The 27,964-nt window shown below is 43.5% G+C and overlaps 1 protein-coding gene, 1 long non-coding RNA gene and 1 pseudogene across 3 annotated transcripts in view; all 3 read left to right on the top strand.

Moving 5' to 3' along the window:
• Positions 1-16,253, top strand: part of lamb1a (laminin, beta 1a) — a 38,561-nt gene extending 22,308 nt beyond the window's left edge. Inside the window, exons 26-33 of one of the 2 annotated variants that reach the window (XM_036002863.1) lie at positions 1,165-1,406; positions 1,712-1,921; positions 2,737-2,881; positions 3,039-3,246; positions 3,516-3,663; positions 4,895-5,071; positions 5,570-5,729; positions 15,527-16,253. In XM_036002863.1, the coding sequence (XP_035858756.1) occupies positions 1,165-1,406; positions 1,712-1,921; positions 2,737-2,881; positions 3,039-3,246; positions 3,516-3,663; positions 4,895-5,071; positions 5,570-5,729; positions 15,527-15,666 (1,430 nt within the window). In that variant the 3' untranslated portion in view covers positions 15,667-16,253. The remainder of the gene's footprint in view (positions 1-1,164; positions 1,407-1,711; positions 1,922-2,736; positions 2,882-3,038; positions 3,247-3,515; positions 3,664-4,894; positions 5,072-5,569; positions 5,730-15,526) is intronic. The other variant, XM_031316236.2, reaches the window with a different exon arrangement.
• LOC116061867 lies at positions 4,215-4,676 on the top strand. The gene is made up of 3 exons (XR_004107827.2): positions 4,215-4,274; positions 4,385-4,504; positions 4,555-4,676. It is a non-coding gene; the product is annotated as an uncharacterized LOC116061867 (long non-coding RNA).
• A 4,315-nt stretch (positions 16,254-20,568) lies between the features above and the next one.
• Positions 20,569-27,964, top strand: part of LOC116061870 — a 43,577-nt pseudogene continuing 36,181 nt past the window's right edge.

The raw sequence follows: 27,964 nt of genomic DNA, 5'->3' as shown, positions 1-27,964 counted from the left end.
TGTAACATTAGGGCCACGTTCAGCCCTGACAAACCGTAGCAGACCATTTATTTAAACTGAAAGGGGGGGCGTTGAACACCCTGCTGTGAGCTCTCTTCCTTTTTATCACCACGAGTTTATAGACACGTCTCTGCTGATTGGCTATCAACTGGGACACAGCCAATAAACCAGAGACACGTCTGCTGATAAAATATATGGTTGTTAAAGATTTAAACTGACAAAATGGACAAAAATAGTCGTTGCACGTGTCGGACCACAGAAGGTTTAGTGCTAACTGCGGGGGCTTGAAGTGTAAGCCAATCACTGGAGCCAGGATGATGTAAAGTGGCAGATCTCCAACGACAGAGAGAGCTGCCAGGGCAGACACCATATATTATTTAGTAAAAGTAGAACCAGTTTATCATCTCCAGCGGATTTCCTGGGATCAATACGTTGCAATGCTTCTAAAACATTAGGGCAACATCTGCACTGCTACTAATCTCATCTGCCATGTTTACGCCTGGCGTCCACACTACTGTAGAGTTTCAGAGCCCTGTAAACAGAAACACTGCTGGAAACAGTGCTGCCCCCCCGTGTGTTTCAGTCAAAGGGTCAGAAACGGAGACCTTGGGAACCCTTCCCTGATTCGTCCCAACGCTGCATGTTTGGAGATAATTGACTCCAACATTGGGGATTTCAGATGTAAAGTGGATGTTACCGTGGAAAAAGCTTGGTCATTAAACGTTCTTCCATTTCTTTTGGTAACAATGTGACATTGTGTCTTTAATGGAGCATTTCTAAACCATGCTTTAGGTCAATGAGCACTAATTCCTAAATCAAAGAGTTTAGTCTCAGAATCAGCTGTATTTGCCAGGGATGAGGACACATACGAGGAATTTTGCTTTGGATTATACATTGCTCACAATGTGCTTACTCATACAAAACAAACAACAAAAAGTAGGCAGTAGTGCAATGAAGAGTGCAAAGTGTGCAGGAGTAAATTATTTTTATGATAAATTATTATTTTAATTATGGAGCATAGTGCAAAGGATGCTGGAATAAATAAGTATCATGTGTTCAGCTTGGTTAGGAGATTTTATTAATATTGATTATGGATGAACATCTTCAGTAGACTTTTTAAATAAAGTTTTCTTTATCTGACCTGTACTTCCTGTGTGTTGCCAGGGGCGACGGACAGCGTCACTAAGTACTTCCTGCAGTCTCAGGCGTCTGAAGCTCGAGCCAACGCCTCCACCATTGAGGCCGGCAGCGCCGTGGAAACCTCAGGCGCTCTACGGCAACTCACAGAGGACAAACTGAACCGAACCAGAGAGGAGTTCCTGAGGAGACATACTGAGCATGCTCAGAAGCTCGATGACCTGGCAGGAGAGCTGCAGACTCTGGACCAATCAGAGATAAGCCATAAGGTGCCAGATTACTATACCTTCCTGTTTTTATTATTTCTACAAGGAGCCAGATTATTGTATCTTTCTGTTTTTATTTCTGAGTGTTTGTTGTGTTTATAACACGTAAAGTTAGTTCACTAACCAGTTTGTAATGTTCTCAAACCAGTTACGCTGGATGTGAACAAACATTCAGACAGAAAAGGATTCAAACTAAATATCCAACAGCGACGATGTACAGATTGAGGCTGTGTAGATGATTTATAGAAATATATTTTATGAACTAAACGGATCAAACCTTTATTTCCGGTCTCTCCTGGTTCTCTCAGACCTGTGGCAGACCATCCTCGGATCAGGACTCGTGCTCGTCCTCTCCCTGTGGCGGTCTGGGGTGCATGGACTCAGAGGGTAAGACCCGGTGTGGCGGCAAAGGGTGTGATGGCGTTGTGACGAAGGCCGACAGCGTCTGGAGGCAGGCCCGAGACTCTGAACAGGAAATCATCAGCGCCATGGAGGAAGTGGAGAAACTCTCCAAGATGGTGAGTCTGGTCCTGGTCTGTTCTGAACCGTGGTCTCTATCTCCACAGTGCTGTGGAGTAAGGACTGGCTACACCACAGATGCATTCTGGGATTCTGAGTTGTTTACATTTCTTTAAACCAATCACAATGGTCCTGGGCGGCGCTAAGCTCCAGACGCAGTGTCTCTGCTAAATAGTCTCAGGAAGGAACTTGTTTTGGTGGACCATTTGCACCCTGCTAAAGAAAACTCCTCATCCAATATTAAATGAAGTTAACTGTTGACACAATACAGTCACGTGAGTTATTTAAATTAGCTGATTCATGGTTAAACCTCATTGGCTCTTACCAGTGTATCTCCGTGTGTACTTCATCCACAGCAATCTCACCAATCAGTCCTAAAACCTCCCAGTTAGAGAGGAAATGATCTAACATATTCTTATAAACCTCCCAGTTAGAGAGGAAATGATCTAACATATTCTTATAAACCTCCCAGTTAGAGAGGAAATGATCTAACATATTCTTATAAACCTCCCAGTTAGAGAGGAAATGATTTAACATATTCTTATTAAATCTCTACAATCATTCCCTGAAAGAACCAGCAGAGTTGACTTGTTGCTCCGTCCACATCTTCTAGTTGATATTTTCAGCATGTAGCTCGCTGGCTCGGAGTTTGTTCTTGTTTCCCGAAAAGAACGGACTTTGAGAACGGAAACACAGAGAGAGGACGTTTATCCTGGAAATGTTCTTGCGTTGATCCAGACTCAAGCTGGGTCTGACTGGTCCTGGTCCAGGTCTGTATCTGGTTCAGGTGTTCTCAGCAGTGTTTTGTCTGCAGGTGTCAGAGGCAAAACTGAAAGCAGACGAAGCGAAGCTCAGCGCTCAGGACGTCCTAATGAAGTCCAACAGAACCAAACAGAAAGTCCAGCAGAGCAACGAGGAGCTGAGAGGCCTCATCAGACAGATCCGAGACTTCCTCACAGGTACGCCTCTCACTTCCTGTTCATCAAAGAGACTTCTCCTGAGATCAGAGGTTTGGAGTCCCTGAGTCCGATATTCTGCAGCAGAACCAATGTTCTGTATTGTCAGATATGTTTCAGAGGATGCTGCAGTTTCAGTGTGTTGTTTGTGTTGTTTCAGAGGACGCTGCAGACCTGGAGAGCATCGAGCTAGTTGCTAACGAGGTTCTGGCCATGCAGATGCCGAGCACGCCGGCTCAGCTGCAGAACCTGACCGAGGAGATCCGGCAGAAGCTGGGAGAGCTGGGACACGTGGAGAACATCCTGCAGCAGAGCGCCGCTGACATCCAGAGAGCCCAGAACCTGCTGGACCAGGCCCGCACAGCCAGGTATGTAACCCCTGTACATACATATACATATATATTCATATAAATTTACACATATACAGTACATCCAGAGAGCCCAGAACCTGCTCGACCAGGCCTGCACAGCCAGGTGAGTTAGGCCTGTAGATGCACACAGCCAGCTCTGTCTGTTTCACTCAGGAACCTCAACACATTAAATCTTTCAGTGACCCTTGTCAAATTAAAACGATGGCCTTAATGTTCAGTACCAGCCTGTAATAAAGTGACTTCCTGTGTTTCTTCCTGTTTGTCAGCGAGGAGGCGGCGTATGTGAAGGACTCTGCAGAGAAGGTGAAGAAATCTCTGGAAGAAGCTCAGAGAGCTCAGAGCGCTGCCAGCAGCGCCATCCAGCAGGCTGCCGCCGACATCCAGAACACCAACACCCTGCTGTCCTCCGTCAGTATATATATATATATATATATATGAGTACTACAGTTTTCACAATCGTCGTGGGCGGGGCTAACGTGCGGAGCCACGGTGCCTCTGCTAAATAGTCTCAGGAAGGAACTTGTTTTGGTGGAACATGTGTACGTTCAAAAGTAGTTTTAGTCGTGCAACAGAAAACTCAGATTGGACAGATAGTCTAGCTAGCTGTCTGGATTTACCCTGCAGAGATCTGAGGAGCAGTTAACCATAGTCCTCATGAATCCACCAGAGGTTAGAACACCAACACAGAGACAGAGGAAGGACATGGAGATTTGGCCCAAATGAGTGAAATCCGGCGGAATTTCTGTTTGCAACGGAGCAATCCCAGAAGTGGAACGTCGAGATATAGACTAACATGTCCGTGTTGCATTCAGGTAACGTGTCCGTGTTGCATTCAGGTAACGTGTCCGTGTTGCATTCAGGTAACGTGTCCGTGTTGCGTTCAGGTGAAGGTGACGTGCGTTCAGGTGAAGCGTGTTGCATTCAGATGAAGCGTGTTGTGTTCAGTTGAAGGTAACATGTCTGTTTTGCGTTCAGGTGAAGCGTGTTGCGTTCAGTTGAAGTTAACATGTCTGTGTTGCGTTCAGGTGAAGCGTGTTGCGTTCAGGTGAAGCGTGTTGCGTTCAGTTGAAGTTAACATGTCTGTGTTGCGTTCAGGTGAAGCGTGTTGCGTTCAGGTGAAGCGTGTTGCGTTCAGGTGAAGCGTGTTGCGTTCAGTTGAAGGTAACATGTCTGTGTTGCGTTCAGGTGAAGCGTGTTGCGTTCAGTTGAAGTTAACATGTCTGTGTTGCGTTCAGGTGAAGCGTGTTGCGTTCAGGTGAAGCGTGTTGCGTTCAGGTGAAGGTGACGTGTCCGTGTTGCGTTCAGGTGAAGGTAACGTGTCTGTGTTGCGTTCAGGTCAAGCGTGTTGCGTTCAGGTGAAGGTAACATGTCCGTGTTACGTTCAGGTGAAGAGTGTTGCGTTCAGGTGAAGGTAACATGTCCGTGTTGCGTTCAGGTGAAGAGTGTTGCGTTCAGGTAAAGCGTGTTGTGTTCATGTGAAGGTAACATGTCCGTGTTGCGTTCAGGTGAAGAGTGTTGCGTTCAGGTAAAGCGTGTTGCGTTCAGGTGAAGGTAACATGTCCGTGTTGCGTTCAGGTGAAGAGTGTTGCGTTCAGGTAAAGCGTGTTGCGTTCATGTGAAGGTAACGTGTCCGTGTTGCGTTCAGGTGGAGATGGAGACAGCAGATGCAGAGCTAAAGCTCTCTAACGCCACCCAGAGGCTGCAGAGACTGGAGCAAGACGTGACGCTGCTGAGAGACAAGGGTCTGAACGTCTCTGCAAGCGCCGAGCAGACCAATCAGGACGCAGCGAGCATCAGACAGATGGCAGACGAGCTGAAGAAGGTGAGTTACCATCTAACTCAAACAAACATTAGACTATTGAATCACGAAGGAACCAAAGCTTCCTCTTTTAAAGTGACTATGAGAATCACTTTTATGAAGATGCTGCATCTTCATAAAAGTGATTCTTTTTTCACCGTCGACCAGTTCAGATTTTTGTAACGGCCAGGATCAAGATGTGTTCGTGGCTAAACTTTGAATAAGATCAGTTTCTTCTGCTCCTTTTGAGCCGTTGTGATGATCTGGTTGACCAGGAGATGGCAGCAGAATCAAACTCTAGTCTCCAGCTGATGTCAAGAGTGTGTCTGAAAGTCTTTCATTTACCTTGGTGAGGGCTTTTAAAGTCCTATTTCCACCTGATAAGAAGAACCTGTCTGAAATATTACTTTAGCAGCTACTTTAACCAGAAAAACCTGGAGACCTTTTAGTTTTACAACCAAAAAGATCAGATGAACACGCTGTTTCTGAAGCGTGTGTGTGTGTGTGTGTGTGTGTGTTTAGGATCTGGACTTGGAGCTGAAGGATAAGTACACCACAGCGGAGAAGCTAATTGGTCAGAAGGCAGGGGGTGTGGCCGAGGCCAAGAAGAGGGCGGAGTCTCTGCAGCAGGAAGCCAAACAGCTGCTGCTGAAGGCCAGCGACAAGCTGCAGCTGCTCAAAGGTGACATCATCACAGTGACAGAGTCCTGATGTAAAGCAGAGAGAGTCTCATTAGAAGCGGTGTGAAACCGTTTGTTAGCTAGCATGAACCATCGTTAGCTTGTCAGTCGGCTAACGTTATACACACAGCTAGTTAGCATTCTTAACGGATACCATGATTCATTGTAAATTTAGCTAACTGGTTTATTTGTCATTTTTTAAGTGGGTCACATTATTGTCCCTGGTCAGGTGTCTTTGGCGTTTCGTCTTGGGCGGGGCTAAGCTCCGGACGGAGCCACGGTGCCTCTGCTAAATAGTCTCAGGAAGGAACTTGTTTTGGTGGAACATGTGGACTTTCAAAAGTAGTTTTAGTCAGAGGGACAGATAGTCCAGCTAGCTGTCTGGATTTACCCTGCAGAGATCTGAGGAGCAGTTAACCATAGTCCTCACAAATCCACCAGAGGTTAGAACGCCAACACAGAGACAGAGGAATGAGACAGAGGAAGGGGACTGACATCGGCGATAAGACATGCATCCGGTGGAATTTCCTGTGGCACCGGAGCAATCCCAGAAGTGGAACGTCGAGGATGTAGACTTCCCTCCATCAGATGCAGGGGGCTGTAACTCCTCTACATGTTATCCATCCTTGGAGATATCTGATCATCTTGGTAACGCTGTGGGTCGTTTTTTAACACGCTCGGTTGGGACTATTGGCACCACGTTTTGATGCTCTGGCAGTGGCGGATCTAGAACATTTTACATGCGGTGGCAAAGGGGGGGCAAGAGGTCTTGGCATCGTGGCATAGGTAGAGGGTACTATATATATGAATGGCTTTAACCAAACACACACAAAAATACTTTTAAACTACTGTAGTTATTGTTTAATTACACACTAGAACAGGAATAAGCCCAGTGTTAAAACTTTGCATCTTTTAAAAAGTAAAAGTATAAAAAGCAAAATGAAAATATAAAATAAAAAGTACAATAATTGTGTCCAAGATGCAGTGGACTACAAGTATAAAACAGCAGACAATACTCAAGTACTTATTATAATTAAAAACGTGTAATTACAGTCCACAAATGACCCATGATTACCCATCGTTTTTAGGAAAGCTTAAAGCGACGGTTTCACAAAACGTATCTAAATCTAGTGCTTTTGCACGCTGTTTCTCAATACTGAGGTTTAGGGTTGAGCGCAGGTGATTTTTAAAAAGGATCATTGAGTCGATGATGGGAATGAATATATCTATTCTATAAAGGCCTCTTTGCTGTCAACATGTGTTTGCTGTCCAAGTGTAGATGTTACAAGAGTATCATGTAGTCTCCTAGATGTGTGTTTGGTTCTTTTTGATTTGACAATGGTAGAAATGTTGCAACCATTGCATGTTTCAGTTGCTCTACTCAAGGAGTTTTTTGAGGTTTCTGATTCATCATGGCCACGTTGGGAAATATTCTGAGTGGCTGTCAACAGCAAGGTTTCAGCCAAAGTTTTAATGTATTTTTGATTTTCATCTCCCATCATTCCCAAGACAGTTGTATTTTTGTTGACCATTCTTTTGAACTCATTCCATGCAATCATGGCATTCATATGTGTGTCTGATCTGGCATGTACACGGAACCCACTGTCTTTGGAAATGCCTTCTTCCAGTTAGAATAGCCATTTTCTTTTTTAAAAAAAGCTCTCCTCTTTGAGACAATCTTCTAATGTCTGTCTGAGGCTTTCAGTAAGGTCAACTGCTTTGGTAAGGTCCACATTAGTTGACTGGAGCATCTCAGATAAGAACTTTGTTTCACCTAGCACTTTTCTGAAGACTGCAAGGAGCCCTATGAAATTAAAGTCAATTTGAGAACGTAGTCTACAGCTCTCTGTGGATTGGCCTCCATCCAGCACTCTTATTACTGCAGGCAGCCTGTCCATAAGGTTTCTACATGCAGCATAGCGACAGGCTCATCTAGTGTCACTTAGCCTTGGTAGTTCTCGTGGTGCCCCACTGAACATTTCTTTTTGAACATCCATACACTTAATGTGAACATATGAGCCTGACATGAATGTGTACAGTCTGTCCAGCAAAGTGAAAAACCATACAGCTTCTGGGAAATTTTTTTACACTGTCCACAATGACAAGAACAGTGTGCCCTGCAGTGAACATAAAATGCATATTTAGCAACTTCCTTAACCCTTGTTTGGAGCCCAGAGAACCTGCCACTCATGACTGCAGCCCCATCATAGCCTTGGCCCACCAGATTCTCTTTGTATTCCAGTCGATACTTTTCCAGACATGAAATAATGTTCTCTTTCAAACTGGCTGCATCTAAGTGCTCTGTTTTCTGGTAGTCAGGGACGCTCTCCATAACCACACCATTATAATAATATCTTACCACCCTGCATCTAAGTGCTCTGCTTTCTGGTAGTCAGGGAAGCTCCCCTGAACCACACCATTATAATAATATCTCACGACCAGAGAAAGCTGCTCCTTTTTTTTAATGTCTTTAGTTTCATCCGCTAAAATAGAAAAGTGCTCACTTTCTTTAACCTCCTTTTATAATTTCCTCTCTCACCATTTCTGCTAAACACTCCAACATTTCATTTTGAGTGCTTTTGCTTGTGTATTTTGCATTTCTGTGACCCTGTGACAGTCGTTTTTTCACTAAGCCATCATGTTTACTCACAAGATCTAAAATCTCAAGGAGAGTTCCCCTGTTTTTTGAGGTTTCCGATTCATCATGGCCACGTTGGGAAATATTCTGAGTGGCTGTCAACAGCAAGGTTTCAGCCAAAGTTTTAATGTACTTTTGATTTTTGTTGACCATTCTTTTGAACTCATTCCATGCAATCATGGCATTCAGATGTGTGTCTGATCTGGCATGTACACAGAACCCACTGTCTTTGGAAGTGGCCTTCTTCCAGTTAGAATAGCCATTTTCTTTTTTGAATACACTGATTTTTAAATGTGCAAAATGTCTGCATGCAAAGCACCCTGCTGCAGCTCTAGACAGGGAATATTCCAGCCATGACGAGAACTGTACCACTCCCTGTGGAAGCTCCTTTTTGCTGCTCCATGTTGTGTTTTTTGGGAATATCTTTAAATCAGGCTGCACTGCTGCATCACCTTTGCATTTTGATAAATCTTAAAAAAGAAAGAGGCAAATATAATTATGTATTGCAATTGTACAGTACATGGACATAGCCAATGCATATAAGTGACATTACATATTATCCTACTGTAAGACAATTTATATGGAAGAAGAATAAAAACATAGCATGTGGTCCAGGGGTAATTGCAGGTCTACCCTCTTTCTCTCTGTCTTCCTCCTCCTGACCACTCTCTGCCTCTGTCCCTCTCTCTGAATCTGGAGCCTCCTCTTCATCCCTCACTGAGTCTTCTTTTTCCTCGTCTCCTTAACTTATTTCTTCGTCTCCTTCTGTGGTCTTCTCCTGCTCTGACCCTCCTGGTCTCTCCAGTTTACTGCCTTCTCCTTCATTTCACTCCTTGTCTTCCTCCTGTGTACTTCTTTGAATTTTCTTAGCAAAAAAGCTGGCAATATCCCACCTTTAGCCTTCCTTTTCATGTTTAGGCTCCAGCTAATTTCTTCAGCTACTCTGGCCTGCAAAAGTCGATATGTGAAAAGCTCTGGTTATTCTTGTATTACATTACACTGTAGGGCCCTGGAGCTAATAAATAGCCTATAACAAATATCAAATCAGAAAAGATTTATCACATGCACACAACAGTTATGTTTAGACTTCTTAATCCTTGTATTTGTTATTTCCCCAGTTGTAACCTGGTTTCATTTGTGCAGCCTTATTGCTGTGATATGTGAGATTTTATAGGACTGCTTAGCTAATCAAATAAAAATCATCCATTTCCCAACTGGCACCCGCAAAACAGCAACCATCTGTAAACGTTATGGTTACAAACAAGATTTTACATTTTATATTGAAATCAAAACTAATCAAAGGGCATAGTGCTCTTACAAATCACGAGGGAGCGATTTGACTTTTGGCGTAATACATACGTAATAGACGCGCTGTTTTTGCTGATGCTGAATCATACATTACATTCATTACAAATGTAACTTTAAGGTAAACGTGTTTAAACTTCACCTGGGGAAACTGACTTCACCTTCAGAGGCTCAGGGGGGCAGCTCAGTCGCTCCAGCCGGGTTGCAGGGCCACCACACCGCAGCAGACTGAGCGAACGCCGCTGTGCACGTTTGAATCAGGGACTTAGCTAAGTATTTGAGGGGCAGTATTCTTTAGTTCAATGTTTTGAGAAGCTTGTGGACATAGTGGCGGTTTGTTTTTACAAGCACAGTTTTTGGATCACCAAAGTTAGGGGGACAGCTGGGGGGGCAAGGCTCTAGAGAGGGGGGGCACCTCCCCCCTTGCCCCCTGTAGATCCGCCCCTGTGCTCTGGGTCATTTTTCAGGGTTAAACCGCTTAGGGAAAGATGTTGGGAGTGTCATGACCTGGCTCAGGTGGTCATAACAAAGCGGGAGACAACACCATGTTGACTGTTTAGACAATACTTTATTAAACCAAATTAGACCAAATTAACAATATACAGAATAAGATGTAGAAGTTACTGGAAGCAGTGGTGTAGGGTGTGCATGAGTGAGTGAGTGTTGTTGTAAAGTGTAAACTCAGCAAAATGTAAACCTAGGATAACATAACCTAACCAAGCCAAACCTTAGTGTGCCTGTGGAGACAGCAGGGAGGGGGGGGGGAGACAGAGGATACTGCAGCTTAAGAGGCCTCAGCACACCAGACCCAGGTGAGCTGAGTTACTCTAATTAGTAAGCACAAGTTCAAACACGCTTCCTCAATGTAGACCGCAAAAAACACTCAAATGACAGCAAAGGGCATCACAGGTGGGGTTCAACAAAGTTGAAGTGCGACATGTACCGAGCCCCAAAAGGGACATGGGGATTGTTTTCATCACGAGCACCATAAAGAGACAAGAAAGCAATCTAATGCTAGCAAAACGTATGCTAACCAGGTACTGCTAACATTATGTGGCTGTTAATATTTCACATTGACACTAACAGTTACCTTCTCTTCTCACACTCACTCTTCAAAACATTTCTGTTTCAGATCTAACGTGATTGTGTGTGTGTGTTGTGTCTGTGTGTTTCAGATCTACCGTGATTGTGTGTGTTGTGTCTGTGTGTTGTAGATCTATTCAATTCAATTCAATTTTATTTATAGTATCAAATCATAACAAGAGTTATCTCGAGACACCTTACAGATAGAGTAGGTCTAGACCACACTCTATAATTTACAAAGCCCCAATAATTCCAATAGTTCCCCCAAGAGCAAGCATTAGCAGTGGCTATTGCGACAGTGGCGAAGGAAAAACTCCCTTTTAGGAAGAAACCTCGGCAGACCCAGACTCTTGGTGGGCGGTGTCTGACGGTTGGGGTTATGGCGGTACAGGATGTAGCGTGGCACAGCAGAGCATGGGTGGACGCAGTGGACGCAGCAGGACGTAGCCGGGCATTGCAGGGAATCGCAGAGTGTAGCAGGGTGTAGCAGGTCCATAGCCACAGCTGCACCCAAGACCCAGGTCTTGGTGTCGCCCTAATCCGAGGCGATGTTCTGGGCGAAGAAGAAACATAAGGACTCCGGGGAGTAAACTCCCCAGAGCTAGGTTAGTAACAAGCATTTCTGAGACAGGATGTGCATAAAAGGAAACAAAAGAAAAGAGCGTGTCATAAGAAGGAACTTCCTCGGCAGTCTAGAATTATAACAGCATAACTAGGAGAGGCACTATATTATTGATTATACGATAGGTAAATCTGATGACTGTAAAGAGAAGCAGAGAAAAGCAGGGGTGCTGTGTCTGCAGCTATACACCCTGCCCCGCCGGTCTAGGTGTTCACTGCTACTCCTCACTCCCTAACTATAAGCTTTATCAAAGAGGAGAGTTTTCAGTTTAGTCTTAAATGTAGCGACGGTGTCTGCCCCCCGAACCCAGATTGGGAGCTGGTTCCACAGGAGAGGAGCCTGGTAGCTGAAGGCTCTGGCTCCCATTCTACTTTTAGAGACTCTAGGAACCACAAGTAACTCTGCATTCTGGGAGCGTAGTGCTCTAGTGGGACAATAAGGTACTAAGAGGTCCTCAAGATATGAAGGAGCTTGACCATTTAGAGCTTTATAGGTCAGAAGAAGGATTTTAAATTCAATCCTGGATTTTACAGGAAGCCAATGGAGAGAAGCTAATACAGGATAAATATGATCTCTTTTCTTAGTTCTTGTCAGAACACGCGCTGCAGCATTCTGGATCAGCTGGAGAGTCCTAAGGGACGTATTTGGGTAACCTGATAATAAGGAATTACAGTAGTCCAGCCGGGAAGTAACGAATGCATGGTCTAGTTTTTCAGCATCGTTTTGAGACAGGATGTTCCTAATTTTAGCAATGTTACAAAGATGGAAAAAGGCTGTTCTAGAGGTTTGTTTTAGATGGCGTTAAAAGATAGATCCTGATCAAAAATAACTCCTAGATTTCTGACAGTAGTACTGGAGGCCAGGGCAATGCCATCCAGAGTAATTATATCTTCGGCTAATGAGGTTCGTAGGGGTTTGGAGCCCAGCACAATAACTTCGGTTTTGTTTGAGTTTAACCTCAGGAAATTGTAGGTCATCCATGATTTTATATCTTTAATGCAAGCTTGAAGTTTAGCTAGCTGGCTGCTTTCGTCTGGCTTGATTGACAGATATAATTGGGTGTCATCCGCATAACAGTGAAAGTTAATTGAGTGTTTCCTAATAATATTGCCTAGAGGAAGCATATATAAGGAGAATAGAATTGGTCCAAGCACTGAGCCTTGAGGAACGCCATGGTTAATTTTAGCGTAATTGGAGGATTTATCGTTGATATTAACAAATTGCGATCGATCAAAGAAGTAAGACTTAAACCAGCTTATTGCGATTCCTTTAATGCCAACTAAATGTTCCAGTCTCTGTAACATGATGGTATGGTCAATAGTATCGAATGCAGCACTAAGATCTAATAAGACAAGTACGGAGACAAGTCCTTTGTCTGAAGCAGTTAGAAGGTCGTTAGTAATTTTCACCAGTGCCGTCTCTGTGCTATGATGCTTTCTAAATCCTGACTGAAAGTCCTCAAATAAGCTACTGCTATGTAGAAAATCACATAACTGATTGGCGACTACTTTCTCAAGGATCTTGGAGAGAAAGGGAAGGTTAGATATAGGTCTATAGTTGGCTAAGACCTCAGGATCGAGGGTGGGTTTTTTCAGTAGAGGTTTTATCACAGCTACTTTAAATGACTGCGGTACATAACCTGTTAATAAAGACATATTGATCATATCTAGCAATGAAGTGTTAACCACGGGTAACGCTTCTTTAAGTAGCCTCGTTGGGATGGGGTCCAAGAGTCAGGTGGATGGCTTAGCTGAAGAGACCTTTAGCATTAATTGTTGAGGGTCTATAGGATAAAAGCAATCTAAGTATATGTCAGGTCTAGTCGTTCTTTCTAGCAGTCTGTCAGTTAAAGGTGACCCATTAGAGGTTGGGGGCAAGAGGTGATGAATAGTATCTCTAATTGTTATAATTTTATCGTTAAAGAAACTCATGAAGTCGTCACTACTCAGAGCTATAGGAATAGATGGCTCAATAGAGCTGTGGCTATCTGTCAGCCTGGCTACAGTGCTGAAAAGAAACCTTGGGTTGTGCTTATTTTCTTCTATTAGTGTTGAATAGTAGTCTGATCTGGCCTTTCTTAGGGTCTTCCTATAGGTTTTCAGACTGTCTTGCCAATCTAAACAAGATTCTTCCAGTTTGGTGGAACGCCATTTACTTTCAAGTTTGCGCAAGATTTGCTTTAATTTACGAGTTTGGGAGTTATACCAAGGTGCTAGTTTCCTTTGCTTCACCATCTTCTTTTTAAGGGGAGCAACAGAGTCTAAAGTAGTCCGTAGGCAGGTCGTAGCATCGTCTATGAAATTATCAATTTGAGAGGGACTAAAGTTTACATAAAGATCCTCTGTTATATTACGGCACGGTAATGAGTTTAGTGCTGTTGGAATATCTTCCTTAAATTTAGCTATAGCACTGTCAGATAGGCTTCTAGTGTAGAAACTTTTATCTAATTTCGTATAATCGGGTAGTAAGAATTCAAAAGTTATTAAGAAGTGGTCTGATAATAAAGGATTTTGCGGGAATACTATTACGTCTTCAATTTCAATGCCATATTCTAGCACAAGGTCGAGGGTGTGGTTAAAACAGTGCGTGGCCTCATGCACACTCTGACTGAAACCAATTGAATCTAGTAGTGAGTTGAAAGCAGTACTAAGGCTATTGCTGTCAACGTCCACATGGATATTAAAATCACCTACAATAAGTACTTTGTCTGATTTTAGGACTACACATGATAAAAACTCTGAGAATTCAGATAAAAATTCTGAATATGGACCTGGTGCTCGGTAAACAACAACAAATATAATTGGCTGTACTGTTTTCCATGTTGAATGCTGAAGGTTAAGAACGAGATTTTCAAAAGAGTTATAATTTAGTTTAGGTTTAGGATTAATTAACAGGTTTGAGTCAAATATGGCTGCAGCTCCCCCTCCTCGGCCTGAGCCTCTAGGAATTTGAGTATTAATATGAGTGGGAGGAGTGGCTTCATTTAGACTGACATACTCTTCATGGCCCAGCCAGGTTTCAGTTAGACAGAATATATCAATTTGATTATCGGATATCAATTCGTTTACTAGTATTGCTTTAGAAGACAGAGATCTGATATTTAGTAGACCGCATCTAATTTTCCTATCCTGTTCTATCATTGCAGTGGTAGTTGTAATTCCAATTAGGTTGTTAAGTATTGCCCCTCTTTTGGTTACCTGTGATTTAACTGATCTGAGTCGAGGAACAGACACTGTCTCGTTTTTTGGGGCAGGTTGTGGCTGACGTGAACTGGATGCTAAATTAACTATGTTTGCAGTCAACTTCTTATTACTTAGGGGATTCAACACTTTGTATGGTCTATTGTTGATTCTAACGTGATTGTGTGTGTTGTGTCTGTGTGTTATAGATCTAACGTGATTGTGTGTGTGTTGTCTGTGTGTTTCAGATCTACCGTGATTGTGTGTGTGTTGTGTCTGTGTGTTATAGATCTACCATGATTGTGTGTGTGTTGTGTCTGTGTGTTATAGATCTAACGTGATTGTGTGTGTGTTGTGTCTGTGTGTTATAGATCTAACGTGATTGTGTGTGTGTTGTGTCTGTGTGTTTCAGATCTAACGTGATTGTGTGTGTTGTGTCTGTGTGGTATAGATCTAACGTGATTGTGTGTGTTGTGTCTGTGTGTTTCAGATCTAACGTGATTGTGTGTGTGTGTGTGTGTGTGTGTTGTGTCTGTGTGTTATAGATCTAACGTGATTGTGTGTGTGTTGTGTCTGTGTGTTTATAGATCTAACGTGATTGTGTGTGTGTTGTGTCTGTGTGTTATAGATCTAACGTGATTGTGTGTGTGTTGTGTCTGTGTGTTTCAGATCTAACGTGATTGTGTGTGTGTTGTGTCTGTGTGTTATAGATCTAACGTGATTGTGTGTGTGTTGTGTCTGTGTGTTATAGATCTAACGTGATTGTGTGTGTTGTGTCTGTGTGTTATAGATCTAACGTGATTGTGTGTGTTGTGTCTGTGTGTTACAGATCTAACGTGATTGTGTGTGTGTTGTGTCTGTGTGATATAGATCTAACGTGATTGTGTGTGTGTGTGTGTGTGTGTGTGTGTGTGTTGTGTCTGTGTGTTATAGATCTAACGTGATTGTGTGTGTTGTGTCTGTGTGTTATAGATCTGGAGAAGTCTTACGAAGACAACCAGCGGACTCTGGATCTGAAGGCGGAGCAGCTGGTGCAGCTGGAGGCCGCCGTCAAGAAACTGCTGCAGGACATCAGCAACCAGGTGTCCGTCTACAGCACCTGTCTGTTCTAGGGTCAAAGGTCACTTGTCTGTTCTAGGGTCAAAGGTCACCTGTCTGTTCAAGGGTCAAAGGTCAGCTGGGTTAAAGGAACAGGAAACAGACTTTAACCTGTTCCCTGCAGCCAATCACAACATACTGTTTGTTAACAGAAATATTAGATTCTGGAGGTTGAGAGGAACCAAAGATTTAGTTTTTAATGGAACCACTCCGTCAAACATAGAACATGTTTTCATCAGTTCTAGATAATCATGTTTTAAACCATTTACTCACAGACATAAAGGAACCAGTGAAAGATGTTATAAAACCAGATGTGATTGGTTTGAACTGGATGGATTTCATTGGCTGGTTGGTTTGAACTGAATGGATTTCATTGGCTGGTTGATCAGATGATTGTCTTTGTGAATGTAATTTGTTTCCAGTTTAACCAAAAGTTTAAAGAGAATGTTTAAACCGTGTGACTGCAACTTTTTGACTTCCTGGTTTTGTATTTCCTGTAGTTCTTTTCTACTTCCTGGTTTTGTATTTCCTGTAGTTCTTTTCTACATGACCAAAGCTTTGAACCAAAATGATTTTTAATAAAAGCTTCCAGTTAAAATCAGACAGAGTGCACGGCTCCTTCCTTCATGTTTAATACCAGTTAATACGTCTGCAAAATGTCTGTTTATAGAAGACTCTGTCCTCCCCTGATAACTCCCCCATCAGTGGTATGTTCCAGCATCAGTCTGCCCTATGTTTGGGTTTGTGGTGGCGGCGCCCTCTAGTGGCCGTAGTAGTTCTGACGGGAGCAAAGCAGGAAGTAAGGTGAGGCAGTATAAGAGCACCAAATGTCCTGGTAAGGAGGCAGGTTTGGGGGGTCAAACAAACACAGGACTTTCCCCCAGGAGACCGGGGTTCATGTCCCGTTTGAAAAGAAGAGGAAGGTCTGACGAGTCCTCACAGCATTCCTGGATGGGAGAAAAACGTGCTCTGGTTTATTGGCATTTCTTTAAACCAATCACAATCATCTTGGGCGGAGCTAAGCTCCGGACGGAGCCACGGAGCAATCCCGGAAGTGGAACGTAGTGGAGATGGACTACCTTAAAATTGACCAATCATAGGAGGGCCAGTGCCTCCTTGGTTTCTGCCCCAAGGTGTCAAAAGTCAGGAGAGCAGAGTTTACCTGTGAAGAGCGTGTATGCCCTCCACCGCTCGCACAGCGGACACTCGGGGCGTATGGAGGCTGATCTGTGCTTCTGAGGCTTAGTTTTATAAGTGCAGGTGCCAGTCTTTCCCTCTCCCAGTGTTTTGTGTCACGCTCACAGCTGCCTGTACAACTCTCGATTGTTTAATTGGTGTAGAGAGTAATATCCACGTGTATGAAATTATATCATTTTCTCGTCTGCATGTTTTATCGCACTCGCGAAATCTGACATAAACCTGACGCCATAGAAAGAAATGACCCTCATACTGGGATGCTTTGGGGTGGGGTGGGGGGGGGGGGCTGAAGGGGGGTGTGTGGTTAGGGTTCTGTATATTTAGGGTTAGGTCTTAGGGTTCTGTATATAAAGGGTTCGGGTTAGGTGTTAGGGTTCTGTATATAAAGGGTTAGGTGTTAGGGTTCTGTATATAAAGGGTTAGGGTTAGGTGTTAGGGTTCTGTATATAAAGGGTTAGGTGTTAGGGTTCTGTATATAAAGGGTTAGGTGTTAGGGTTCTGTATATAAAGGGTTAGGGTTAGGTGTTAGGGTTCTGTATATAAAGTGAGCCGTGAGGGTAAGGAAACACTAGCAGAGCTCAGAGACAAAACTGTGTGGGATCAGAAACCTTTCAGAGAACACAGGACGATGAACTCAAAACTCAAACAGAGATTCACATTTACATGATCTGTAATCTGAGGACAGTTGGCTGGAACAGAGCTGTTGGATGTTTGAACTGTGACGCACAAACACGTGTAGCAGCCAACAAGCACTTTATTATCATGAATGTGTGTGTGTGTGTGTGTGTGTGTGTGTGTGTGTGTGTGTGTGTGTGTGTGTGTGTGTGTGTGTGTGTGTCTCATCTGCACTGAGACAAAGTTTTGAGGTTAAAGGGGGAACAGATGTGTTGCTGTCGATGTCACTGTGACTTGTAGGCCATTTTAAAGTTTAATTTTACAAACTACATGTGTTTTGTGTGTAGAAATCTGAATGTGTAAAGTAACTAGTAACTAAAGCTGTAACAGATGAATGTAGTGGAGTAACTAAAGTAACTAGTAACTAAAGCTGGAACAGATAAATGTAGTGTAGTAACTAAAGTAACTAGTAACTAAAGCTGTAACAGATGAATGTAGTGGAGTAAAAAGTACAATATTTCTCTCTGAAATGTAGCGGAGTAGAAGTAGAAAGTGGCATGAAAAGAAAAGACTCAAGTAAAGTACAAGTACCTCAACCTTTGGACTAAAGTACAGTCCTTAAGTAAATGTGCGAAGTTACTTTAATGAAGTTTGGCAAGAAAACCTGACACCCAGGGCCTAAAGTTCATCTTTGGCCACCAGCCAGTTGTTTTATTCATGTTTTGCCTCATGATGGAGAAATAGAAAGCATAAGCTTCGTTCTTGGACTTGTTAAGAATTCACATGTAAGTGCTGTCAAGGTATTAAAGAAACAACATAATTAATGACTCTTAGAATATATGTTTTATGTATTGATTCCCCGTCACAGACAGTTGTCATATACTGACTGACTCGTGGTTGTTATTAACCCATTCAGCTCTTTGGGGAGCAGAGAAGACCGCCAAAGGCCCAGTCAGCTGGAGAACATTCACAGATGACCTGATGATGATGTTTCCTCCACAGACCTTCTTCTTCCAGATGTTCCTGGCTCTTCCTGGCTTTATTTCCCCTGCTGGATTCCAGCGTAAAGCATCGAAAAAAGCAACACAAATGTGCCAAAATGCAACATGGATTAAAGCCTACGTATGGATTTTATTTGTTGATTTTAGCTCAGCTTATAACACACACCAACCTCATCTGCTTAACTCAAAACCGAAGCAGATGAGTGTCAACTCATTTTTTAAGCCTTTTTAATCAACTGAAGTCAGCATATAAGAGTCAATAACACCCCGTCGGATCAATCAGCACAGGTGCCCCGCAGGGTTCTTTCAGCTCCCCAGTTCTTATTACACTTTATACAAACAAATGTTCAATGTTTTAATTCTCTGACATCACCATCCTCAGCCTACTGTACAAAGACACAAACCCATCAGCATATTTCTCTGAACGGCAGAGACTATATTTTTAATAAAACACCACACATGTAAAGCTTAATTTATGCAGAGCTCTCACCGTAGCCTACGGAAGTGGTCTGGGGTCTCCTTTATAAACGTGGCGTACGCACAAAACGGTGCTGAAAATGTCCGTACGCCACTTCCCACGCAAAGGTTGTGATTTATAACAAACAAAGTTGACGGGAGAATGTGCGGTCATCCACCAAACTCTGACCCATGGTCCTCCACCAAACTCTGACCCATGTTCCGCCACCAAACTCTGACCCATGTTCCTCCACCAAACTCTGACCCATGTTCCTCCACCAAACTCTGACCCATGTTCTTCCACCAAACTCTGATCCATGTTCCTCCACCAAACTCTGACCCATGTTCCTCCACCAAACTCTGACCCATGTTCTTCCACCAAACTCTGATCCATGTTCCTGCACCAAACTCTGATCCATGTTCCTCCACCAAACTCTGACCCGTGTTCCTCCACCAAACTCTGACCCATGTTCCTCCACGCAGACTCTGATCCATGTTCTTCCACCAAACTCTGATCCATGGTCCTCCACCAAACTCTGACCCATGTTCCTCCACCAAACTCTGACCCATGGTCCTCCACCAAACTCTGACCCATGTTCCTGCACCAAACTCTGACTCATGTTCCTCCACCAAACTCTGACCCATGTTCCTCCACCAAACTCTGACCCATGTGTACGCACATTTTGGAGACAATGGGACTTGGTGACGCAGATGGTGAGGTGGTGAACTGAAGTCAGACTGCAGAAAGTAAATGTGGAAATAACGATTACTTTTAATATGTTCAAGTATTGATAGCTCAGTTGGTAGAGCAGGCGCCCATATATAGAGGTTCACTCCTTGATGCAATGGACCAGGGTTCGATGCTGTCCTGCGGCCTGTCAATAAAGGCCTAAAAATGGCCAAAAAATTATCTTAAAAAAAAAAAAAAAAAAAAAAAAGAGATAGGATGAGTGGGGAAAACTGTGTCAATTGTAGCCTATATGTGTGTGTGTGTGTGTGTGTGTCTCTGTGTGCCTTATCGTGTGTCTCACTGTGAGAAGTCAAGACAGCCAAAATCACCATAAACCTGGCGGTTTTATTTTAAAATGTTTATTTTTGTAAAGTATCCGGCGGTACTGTGGCCTTCCTGTATCAAGGCATTATTTATGTGTGCAGCTTGGAGTCTAAAACAAGGGGACAATAATATAATATATTTATCATATTGTAACTGTAATCTTTGATGTAAGACATGTTATACCCATGTAAAACAACTTTTGTTGTTGTTCATGTTGAGTAGAATCCTCTTAGCAGGAAGTCAGACATTTTGACATTTTAAGATGAACTGAAGCCAGACTGAGGTTCTCGTTTAACTAACAATGAAATTATCTGTTCCCTTTATCCCTCTCCCTCTCCCTCTAGAGTGTGTGTGATGAATGTTGGCAGGGATGTGTGTGTGTTGGACGAAGCTTTCACTGTTTCCAGGAAATCAAATCGTAATGTTCCCATTAAGATATGAGGACAACAGGAAGTCTGTTCATGTGAAAGAAACAAGCTGCTGGGACTCTGAGTGTGTGGGTCTGTCTGTCTGTCTGTCTGTGTGTGTGTGTGTGTGTGTGTTTGTGTGTGTGTGTGTGTGTGTGTGTGTGTGTGTGTGTGTGTGTGTGTGTGTATGTTTACTACGGTATGAACAGAGAGAAGAATGAAAGAGGGACAGAGACAGACCGCAGAAATAAGAGCTGCAGTTGGGAGGAGCCAACGAGGCTGAAGGTATATACCAAGCCTTTAGGATATTCAAAATGAAATACCATGAAGAAAGACAAGGAGAGGCAGACGACGAAAGACTTAACCAGAAAGACAGACAGACAGGCTAGAGAGACAGACCGGTTAGACAGACAGCGAGGGCAGGTGAGACAGGTGGATGCAGAGGACAGACAGCTCCAGAGAAATGTCCTTGTTTGAGATGTGGACCAACAGGAAGGAGAGAGGAGAGCTGCTGCAGAGAGCCAATCAGCTGAGACTTGGACCTTCACAGCTGTAAGTTTACCGTCTTGATGTTTTAACGTCAGCTGTAGGACTTGTTGATGCTTTAATGTAGAGATGAAGGTGTTTACACTAGATTAGGTTTGTGAATGTCAAAAGCGTGGGAAAAAAGGGGTCTGAGACGGTCTGTTTTTTGACCATACATGTGTTTGCATCCCTGAGTTATTGTTTTCCCCGTCTCCCACAGGACGCGGTTGCTAGGTGACAGTGGAGTCCGGGCGGCGCTGCAGAACACCAGGACGGCATCTCTGCTGCCGCCGGTTGGTACGGAGGTCTTCAGACGCCTGACGCCGGCTTCACTGGCAGAGATACAGCAACGCCAAGACACCAGAGAGAAGGAGAAGAAAAACAAAGAGGTACAGAACCTTTCATACATGCTGACTCATGCTTTACATGAATCTTACAATTAATTACATTTTGATTGCCATTTGTCGTGTTTAACATTTCAACCGACTCACAGGTCAGAAGTTTTCTTAAGCTTTTGATGCTTGTTTGACACACAGAGGGTCCTATTTTAACGATCTGAGGTCACGGCGTGAAGCACCTAGTGCAGGTGTGTTTAGGGCGTGCCAAAATCCACTTTTGATAGTTTGATGGCGGAAAAAAGGGTCCGTGTGCCGGGTGCATGGTTCTAAAGGGTTGTCCTTAGTGTCTTCATTAATCAGAGGGGTGTTTTGGGCGTAACATGCAATCAACCAATCAGAGATCATCTCCCATTCCCTTTAAAAGCCAGGCGCGTTTGGACCTTGGAGCATTGCTATTATGATGGAGGATTTGCACCGTAATATTTTTATTTGTAATCTTCTGCATGTGTGTGTGTGTGTGTGTGTGTGTGTGTGCTGCTGTGCGTCCCTGTGTGTGTAACAAGCATAGTGTGCGCGCTGTGCACGAGCCTAGGAGCATTTTACTAATGCTCTGTTAAAATAACAATGAAATGCTGTTATTGACTTTAGACCAGGTTGTTGTTGGTCAATGGTGTGATCACTTCCAGCTGCCTCAAGATAGCAATACTCCCAGAATGCACCTGAACACACCTCCCTGTAAGACCAGCACGCCCAGAATGCACCTGAACACACCTCCCTGTAAGACCAGCACGCCCATGGGTGCAAAGATGGGTGCAGGTGCATTTGCTATTTAAACCATGCAGGCGCTGGACGGGAAATTGATGACTGCATCGGTCTTAAACTAGCAGAGACACTTGTGTCGGGCTTTACGCTGCGCTGCGCCGGGTGCAAGATAGGGCCCTTTGCTGACCAAAGTGCCTGAAGAAGAAACATCTAAAAATATGACAGTAACAGTTTGAGATTTTCTGTTTGGATTTAAAGATGTCTTTAGGTTTTTGCATGTCTCCTCTTTGATTGGCTGTCACTCTGGTCAACAGGTAGCGAAGGATGACCCACCCAAACCTGCCAGGGACCTAGAGGCCGGGAAGCCCCTCCCATTCATCTACAGAGACCCGCCCCCTGAGCTTCTGAACACCACCTTGCAGGAGCTGGATCCCTTCTACCAATCACAGAAGGTCTCTCTGTCTCTCTCTCTAACCTGTCTCTCTCTCTCTCTCTCTCTCTCTCTCTCTCTCTCTCTCTCTCTCTCTCTAACCTGTCTCTCCCTCTCACTCTCTCTCTCTCTCTCTCTCTCTTTCTCTCTCTCTCTCTAACCTCTCTCTAACCTCTCTCTCTCTCTAACCTGTCTCTCTCTCTCACTCTCTCTCTCTCTCACTCTCTCTCTCTCTCTCTCTAACCTCTCTCTCTCTCTCTCTCTCTCTCTCTCTCTAACCTGTCTCTCTCTCTCTAACCTGTCTCCCTCTCACCTGTATTTCTCTCTCTGTGTGTCTCTCTCTCTCTCTCTCTCTCTCTAACCTGTCTCTCTCTAACCTGTCTCTCTCTCGCTCTAACCTGTCTCTCTCTCTCTCTCTCTCTCTCTCTCTCTCTCTCTCTATCTCTCTAACCTGTCTCTCTCTCTCTCTCTCTCTCTAACCTGTCTCTCTCTCACCTGTCTCTCTCTCACCTGTCTCTCTCTCTCTGTGTCTCTCTCTCTCTGTCTCTCTGCAGACGTTTATCGTGATTGGTAAAGGAAACATCATCCACAGGTTTAATGCTGAGTCATCTTGTTTTCTGCTGAGTCCGTTTAGCCCACTGAGGACCTTCGCCATTAAGATCCTTATCCACTCATATCCTTTATGATGTCACATTCTGCTCCTCCCTGATTGGTCATTACACCCTTCAGGACCTCATTAAGTGGTATTAAATGGTCATTATGTGTGTTATAGTCATTTAGCGTGTCTTTGTAATCTGCTTTGATCCCTTTTGGAGCCAGAAGACATTTAGAGTGTTTTCACAGCTGCTTTAGTTCTGTTGACTCACACTAGAGTTGGTTTTCCCCCTTGGTGCCGTTCATTTGGTCCAGACCAAGGGCAACAAAGGTGTTAGGGTTCCTATTAGACCACACTGTTTGCTCTGCTCCGAATCAGCTGATGAGTTGGTAAAAACGAACCAAAATGCAGCAACACAAGTCACGTGACAACATTCACATCATTGGACAGTGTTTTTGAACAATTTCCTAAAAACAAATGGACAGATCTATGAACCTCTCTTTTCCCTGAGCAGTTTGCTAAATAAACCCTGTGACGATTTCTCTGTTCTGGTGTGATTTGGAAAGTTGGGACTTAATATGGTCAACAGCTGATTTCTCTGAGGCTCCGCACATCCTCACAACAGGATGCTACCTATTAAATGGAAGTTTCTCCTTGCCGCTGTCCCACCAAAATGCTTGCTTTTGGGGGGAATTGTTGTGTCTCTGTAAATGATAGAATGTGGTCTAGACCTACTCTATCTGTAAAGGGTCCTGAGATAACTGTTAGGATTTGACACTATAAATAAAATGATATTGAATTGACTCCAAGTTCGTCTACGAGTTGCCATGTAGCTTTGTTGCAAGTGCAAACTTGTCCTCATCCCATAATGCCCAGCAGCGCCGCTGATTACAGCTGTTTACTGGAGAAGGCAGCAATGTTAGTGTCCCAGGGACTGCTGGGAGACTTTGAATTCTTGATATTACTACAGACATTGGAGTAGCTGTATTAGTGTATTATGTTGCCTATTATTATTAGCTGGAGCATGCAGTGCATGCTTGTCACCTTATGTTTACAGTTATCGTTCTTGATGTGGACGGCCCTTATATCCAAAAATGTGCAGTTCTTCCAGCAGTTGGGTCTGTTCGAGGTCGGACAAACGAACGATCCAGAGTTGGTTTGGTGCGCATCCTATTGTGATTGCTGTATTCACAGCTGCCCAAAGGAAAAGCACCAAGGGGAAAACAACTCTAGAGACATTCATCACAACTAAATGAGGCCGCTGTGAAAGAGCCCAGACAGAGCGTTACAGTGTTTGACGTGTCGGTGAGGTTTTCCTTAACAACTTAAACTGTTTTCCGTTTTTTTATCATGGCGACGATTCTGACCAACTGTTTGTTCATGACGTTGAGTTATCCTCCAGCGTGGTTCAGGACTCTGGGGTGAGTTCACATGCACGCACACACGCACGCACACACACACACACACACACACACACACACATAGTGAAAGTGAATGCTTAGACAAAAGCATCAAAACCTTCACTTGCTTTAAAGAGAGGCACCAAAACATATTTTCTGCTTTGCACTGTTTGCAATTCTGCAACATACTTTTTGCAAAACACTACACACTCTTTCTTACATTAGACACTTTGTTCATGAATGAAAACTTGCAGTCATTGGGAACACACTTCTAGAAAATAGAAAACACTATCTGAAACTGGCAACACACCCAAAGAGTTTTGACACAATGAGCCACATTCCACAAAGTCTTGAAGCAATCTGCAAAATCTGTAAATACCAGATCTGATTCACAGCATGAAACTGGAATTTGAAGTGAAAGTTTAAAAACAAAGAGCCAGTCTGTCCTTGGCTTTACAAAATACTTCACAAAGCATCATCTCAGAGAAAAGGCAGACAAAAGGTCACTAAAGTTCAAACTGTTGAATGTATTTCCTCAGAAAGTGACACAGTCGCTGTCTGATGCAGTACCCAAACAGAAAAGTAGAAAATATGATTTAAAATGAGTCACAGCTCCAATCTGAACCAACACGCTGACGATGTCTTTATCCTCAGCGTCAGACCATGGCAGATACATCAATAGGTAGATACGTCCTCGGTCTCTGCCGCCGCCATCTTGGTACAGACATCTGACCATAACAGGGCTGCCAACTCTCACGCATTGGCCGTGAGACACACGCATTTGATTGGTTTCACATGCTCACACGCCACACCGCCGATTTGTCACACTACCTCCGATGAAGAGCAGCGTACAAATAATAATAATAATAATAACTTGGATTTATATAGTGCCTTTCAATGTACCCAAGGTCACTTAACAAATAGGGGGGGAAGGGGTTAGGGGTCAAAGGACCTAACGAAAAGAAATGTTTTGAGGTGCTTTTTGAACATGGGCAGGGATGGGGCAGAGCGGACGTGGAGTGGTAGACTGTTCCAGAGTGTGGGAGCATTGGCAGAGAAAGCCCTGTCCCCAAAAGTCCGCAACCTGGTATGGGGGGTATCCAGCAGGTCCTTGTCAGAGGACTGCAGGGAACGTGACTGAGTGCAGGGGTGGAGGAGATCTGTGAGGAGTTGTGGTGAGAGTCCATGGAGAGATTTGTAGGTGAGCAGGAGGATCTTGTAGGTGATGCGTGACTTGACTGGCAACCAGTGGAGCTTTTGGAGGATGGGAGTGATGTGCTGCCAGGGCGTCGTGTGGCAGCAGAGTTCTGGACATACTGGAGTCTGCTAAGCCACTTCTCTAAAGTTTGTCAGAGACCAGAGACCCAAATGGGCCTCTGTGTCTGTCAGAGGGTCTGAATGAGATATTACCATATCAGAGTATATAAACATACACAGACTATATTACAACTCTCCAAATCTCAGAGAACACAGATGGGAGGAGTTATATTTTGAATGTGCACACATTGAAGTTGTAAACATGAGCAGAAATCTTGCTGAAACACGTGAGCTATTGAAGTCCAGGGGTTTATAAACTAATTAAAATGAATTAATGTATGATTCACATGAATAAGTGCCACATGCACATTTAAAGATGTTACTTCCCCAACAAAAGACACAAAAGAGGAGGGAAGAGTAAATTAGGCCTACATGTGTGTTGACTCAGCAGAGATAACGTTAAATTAGAAAAAGTTGATCTACAAGAGAATAGTTGAAAGTAACACAGAATGCCTGAGGGCCTTATTTTTCTATATTTTCAATTGTTTTCAGCATAAATTGATGTAGAAAAGGGTAGAAATAGGTGCATACAAATTCAGTGTTTAATGCTCAAAATGATATGTCTCCTCACAAAATCTGGAAAGAAAACCGATGCCATTGGGTTCCCAGGCCAGCTGTGATTGGTCCAGATGTTTGTGCCAGCTCACCAGGGGGGCAGATACTGGGAAACTTTGGGCCACTACTGTGCTTCTCTAGCCTCTGTGCATCTCTAAATATAACTGTGAATAATTCATTAAATGTTTCATAAAATGAACAAAGAGTCTCCCTTTTCCCAAAATGTTATGTAAGTGGGGCACAGAGGATGAGGGCCAAACATTACTGGGCCTTGGCACACAAAACGTTTGAGAAAGGCTGTGCTATAACACATGCACAAAATGAGCCATGCTGTGTCTTTTGTCTTGCTGTTGGTATTTTTCAGTCTATTTCCTGCTGGACCTTGTGGTGGGGAAAGGCCTTGATTAAAGAATGAATTTCCCTCACTGCCTAACCTAAAAAGGTTTGGTCTTTGGCCACCAGTCCCCCTGGTGTCCATTTATTTATTTTTATTTTTTTTGCTGTAGGGTAATGATGCTGAATGAGCCATTGTATGGGCAAAATTATGGTTGGTTGGCCCCACCAAATCTCACTAGCAGCTCTGCCATAAAGACTCAGAGAAAAAGACTTTTGCTGCTTTTGGATGTTCATGTGAAAGAAATGTCGAAAATACGCAACATGGAATAACATTTCACGGATGAAAAAGATGTTTTATATTTAACAAGAAAAGTATCAAATCTGCACATTAAAGGAGCAATTGAGCATGAACATCAATGAGAAACATCCTGTTTAATAAAGCTTGTTTATATGTTTATTGTTTGAAATATTTCTGTGTTTTTGTCTTCCAACAGACTCGTGTTCACCAGCGTCTACATATTTGAAGCCGTCATTAAGGTGACGTCCCGAGGCTTCTGTTTGGGAAAGTTCAGCTTCCTCCGAGATCCCTGGAACTGGCTGGACGTCCTGGTCATCCTCTCGGCGTAATAATCAATATCTGATCAACATATTCATCACACACTTCCTGCTGCTTATCGCCGTTCTCAAAGTTTTGTAGCATTTTTTACTTTTTCTTCACTTGTTTTGACATTTTCTCGCTTTATAAAAAGTATGCGGTGCTTATTTTCAAGGTTATTTAATCTTTCTGTCTGTTTGCTGCTGATCAGACTCACAGCGGTTCAGTGATGGGAGTTTGGCATCGCTTTGTATCTTTCTGTCTCTTTGCGGTCTTTTATGTATCGTTAGTCTCATTTTTGTAGCTCGTTTTTACTTTTTTGTCATTTTCTTTCGAGGTTTTCGTTGCGATCCTCTTGGCCAACATCAGCACCCAAGTGGAGAAAAGACTTTGATTTTCTCCGCTTTTTTTTGTCTCTTTGTGGTCACGTTTTTGTTTCTGTGGTCATTGTATTTATCTGTTTTTTTAGTTTTTTGTACATTGGGGTCATTATGTTTTGTCTTTTTGCTGATTATGATGTTTCTGTGTTTCAGATGTGTGGAAGAGTTTGTATATTTAGGGATATCTCCAATTTTTCGAATCCTGAAGATCATCCCACTCATCCCAGGTGTGTGTGTGTGTGTGTGTGTGTGTGTGTGTGTGTGTGTCTGTCTGTGTGTGTGTGTGTGTGTGTGTGTGTGTGTGTGTGTGTGTGTGTGTGTGTGTGTGTGTGTGTGTCTGTCTGTGTGT

The sequence above is a fragment of the Sander lucioperca genome, chromosome 7, assembly GCF_008315115.2.
Source record: "Sander lucioperca isolate FBNREF2018 chromosome 7, SLUC_FBN_1.2, whole genome shotgun sequence".
NCBI lineage: Eukaryota > Metazoa > Chordata > Actinopteri > Perciformes > Percidae > Sander > Sander lucioperca.
The sequence above is the reverse complement of the archived record's forward strand: the minus strand, read 5'-3'. Positions and strand labels throughout refer to the sequence as shown.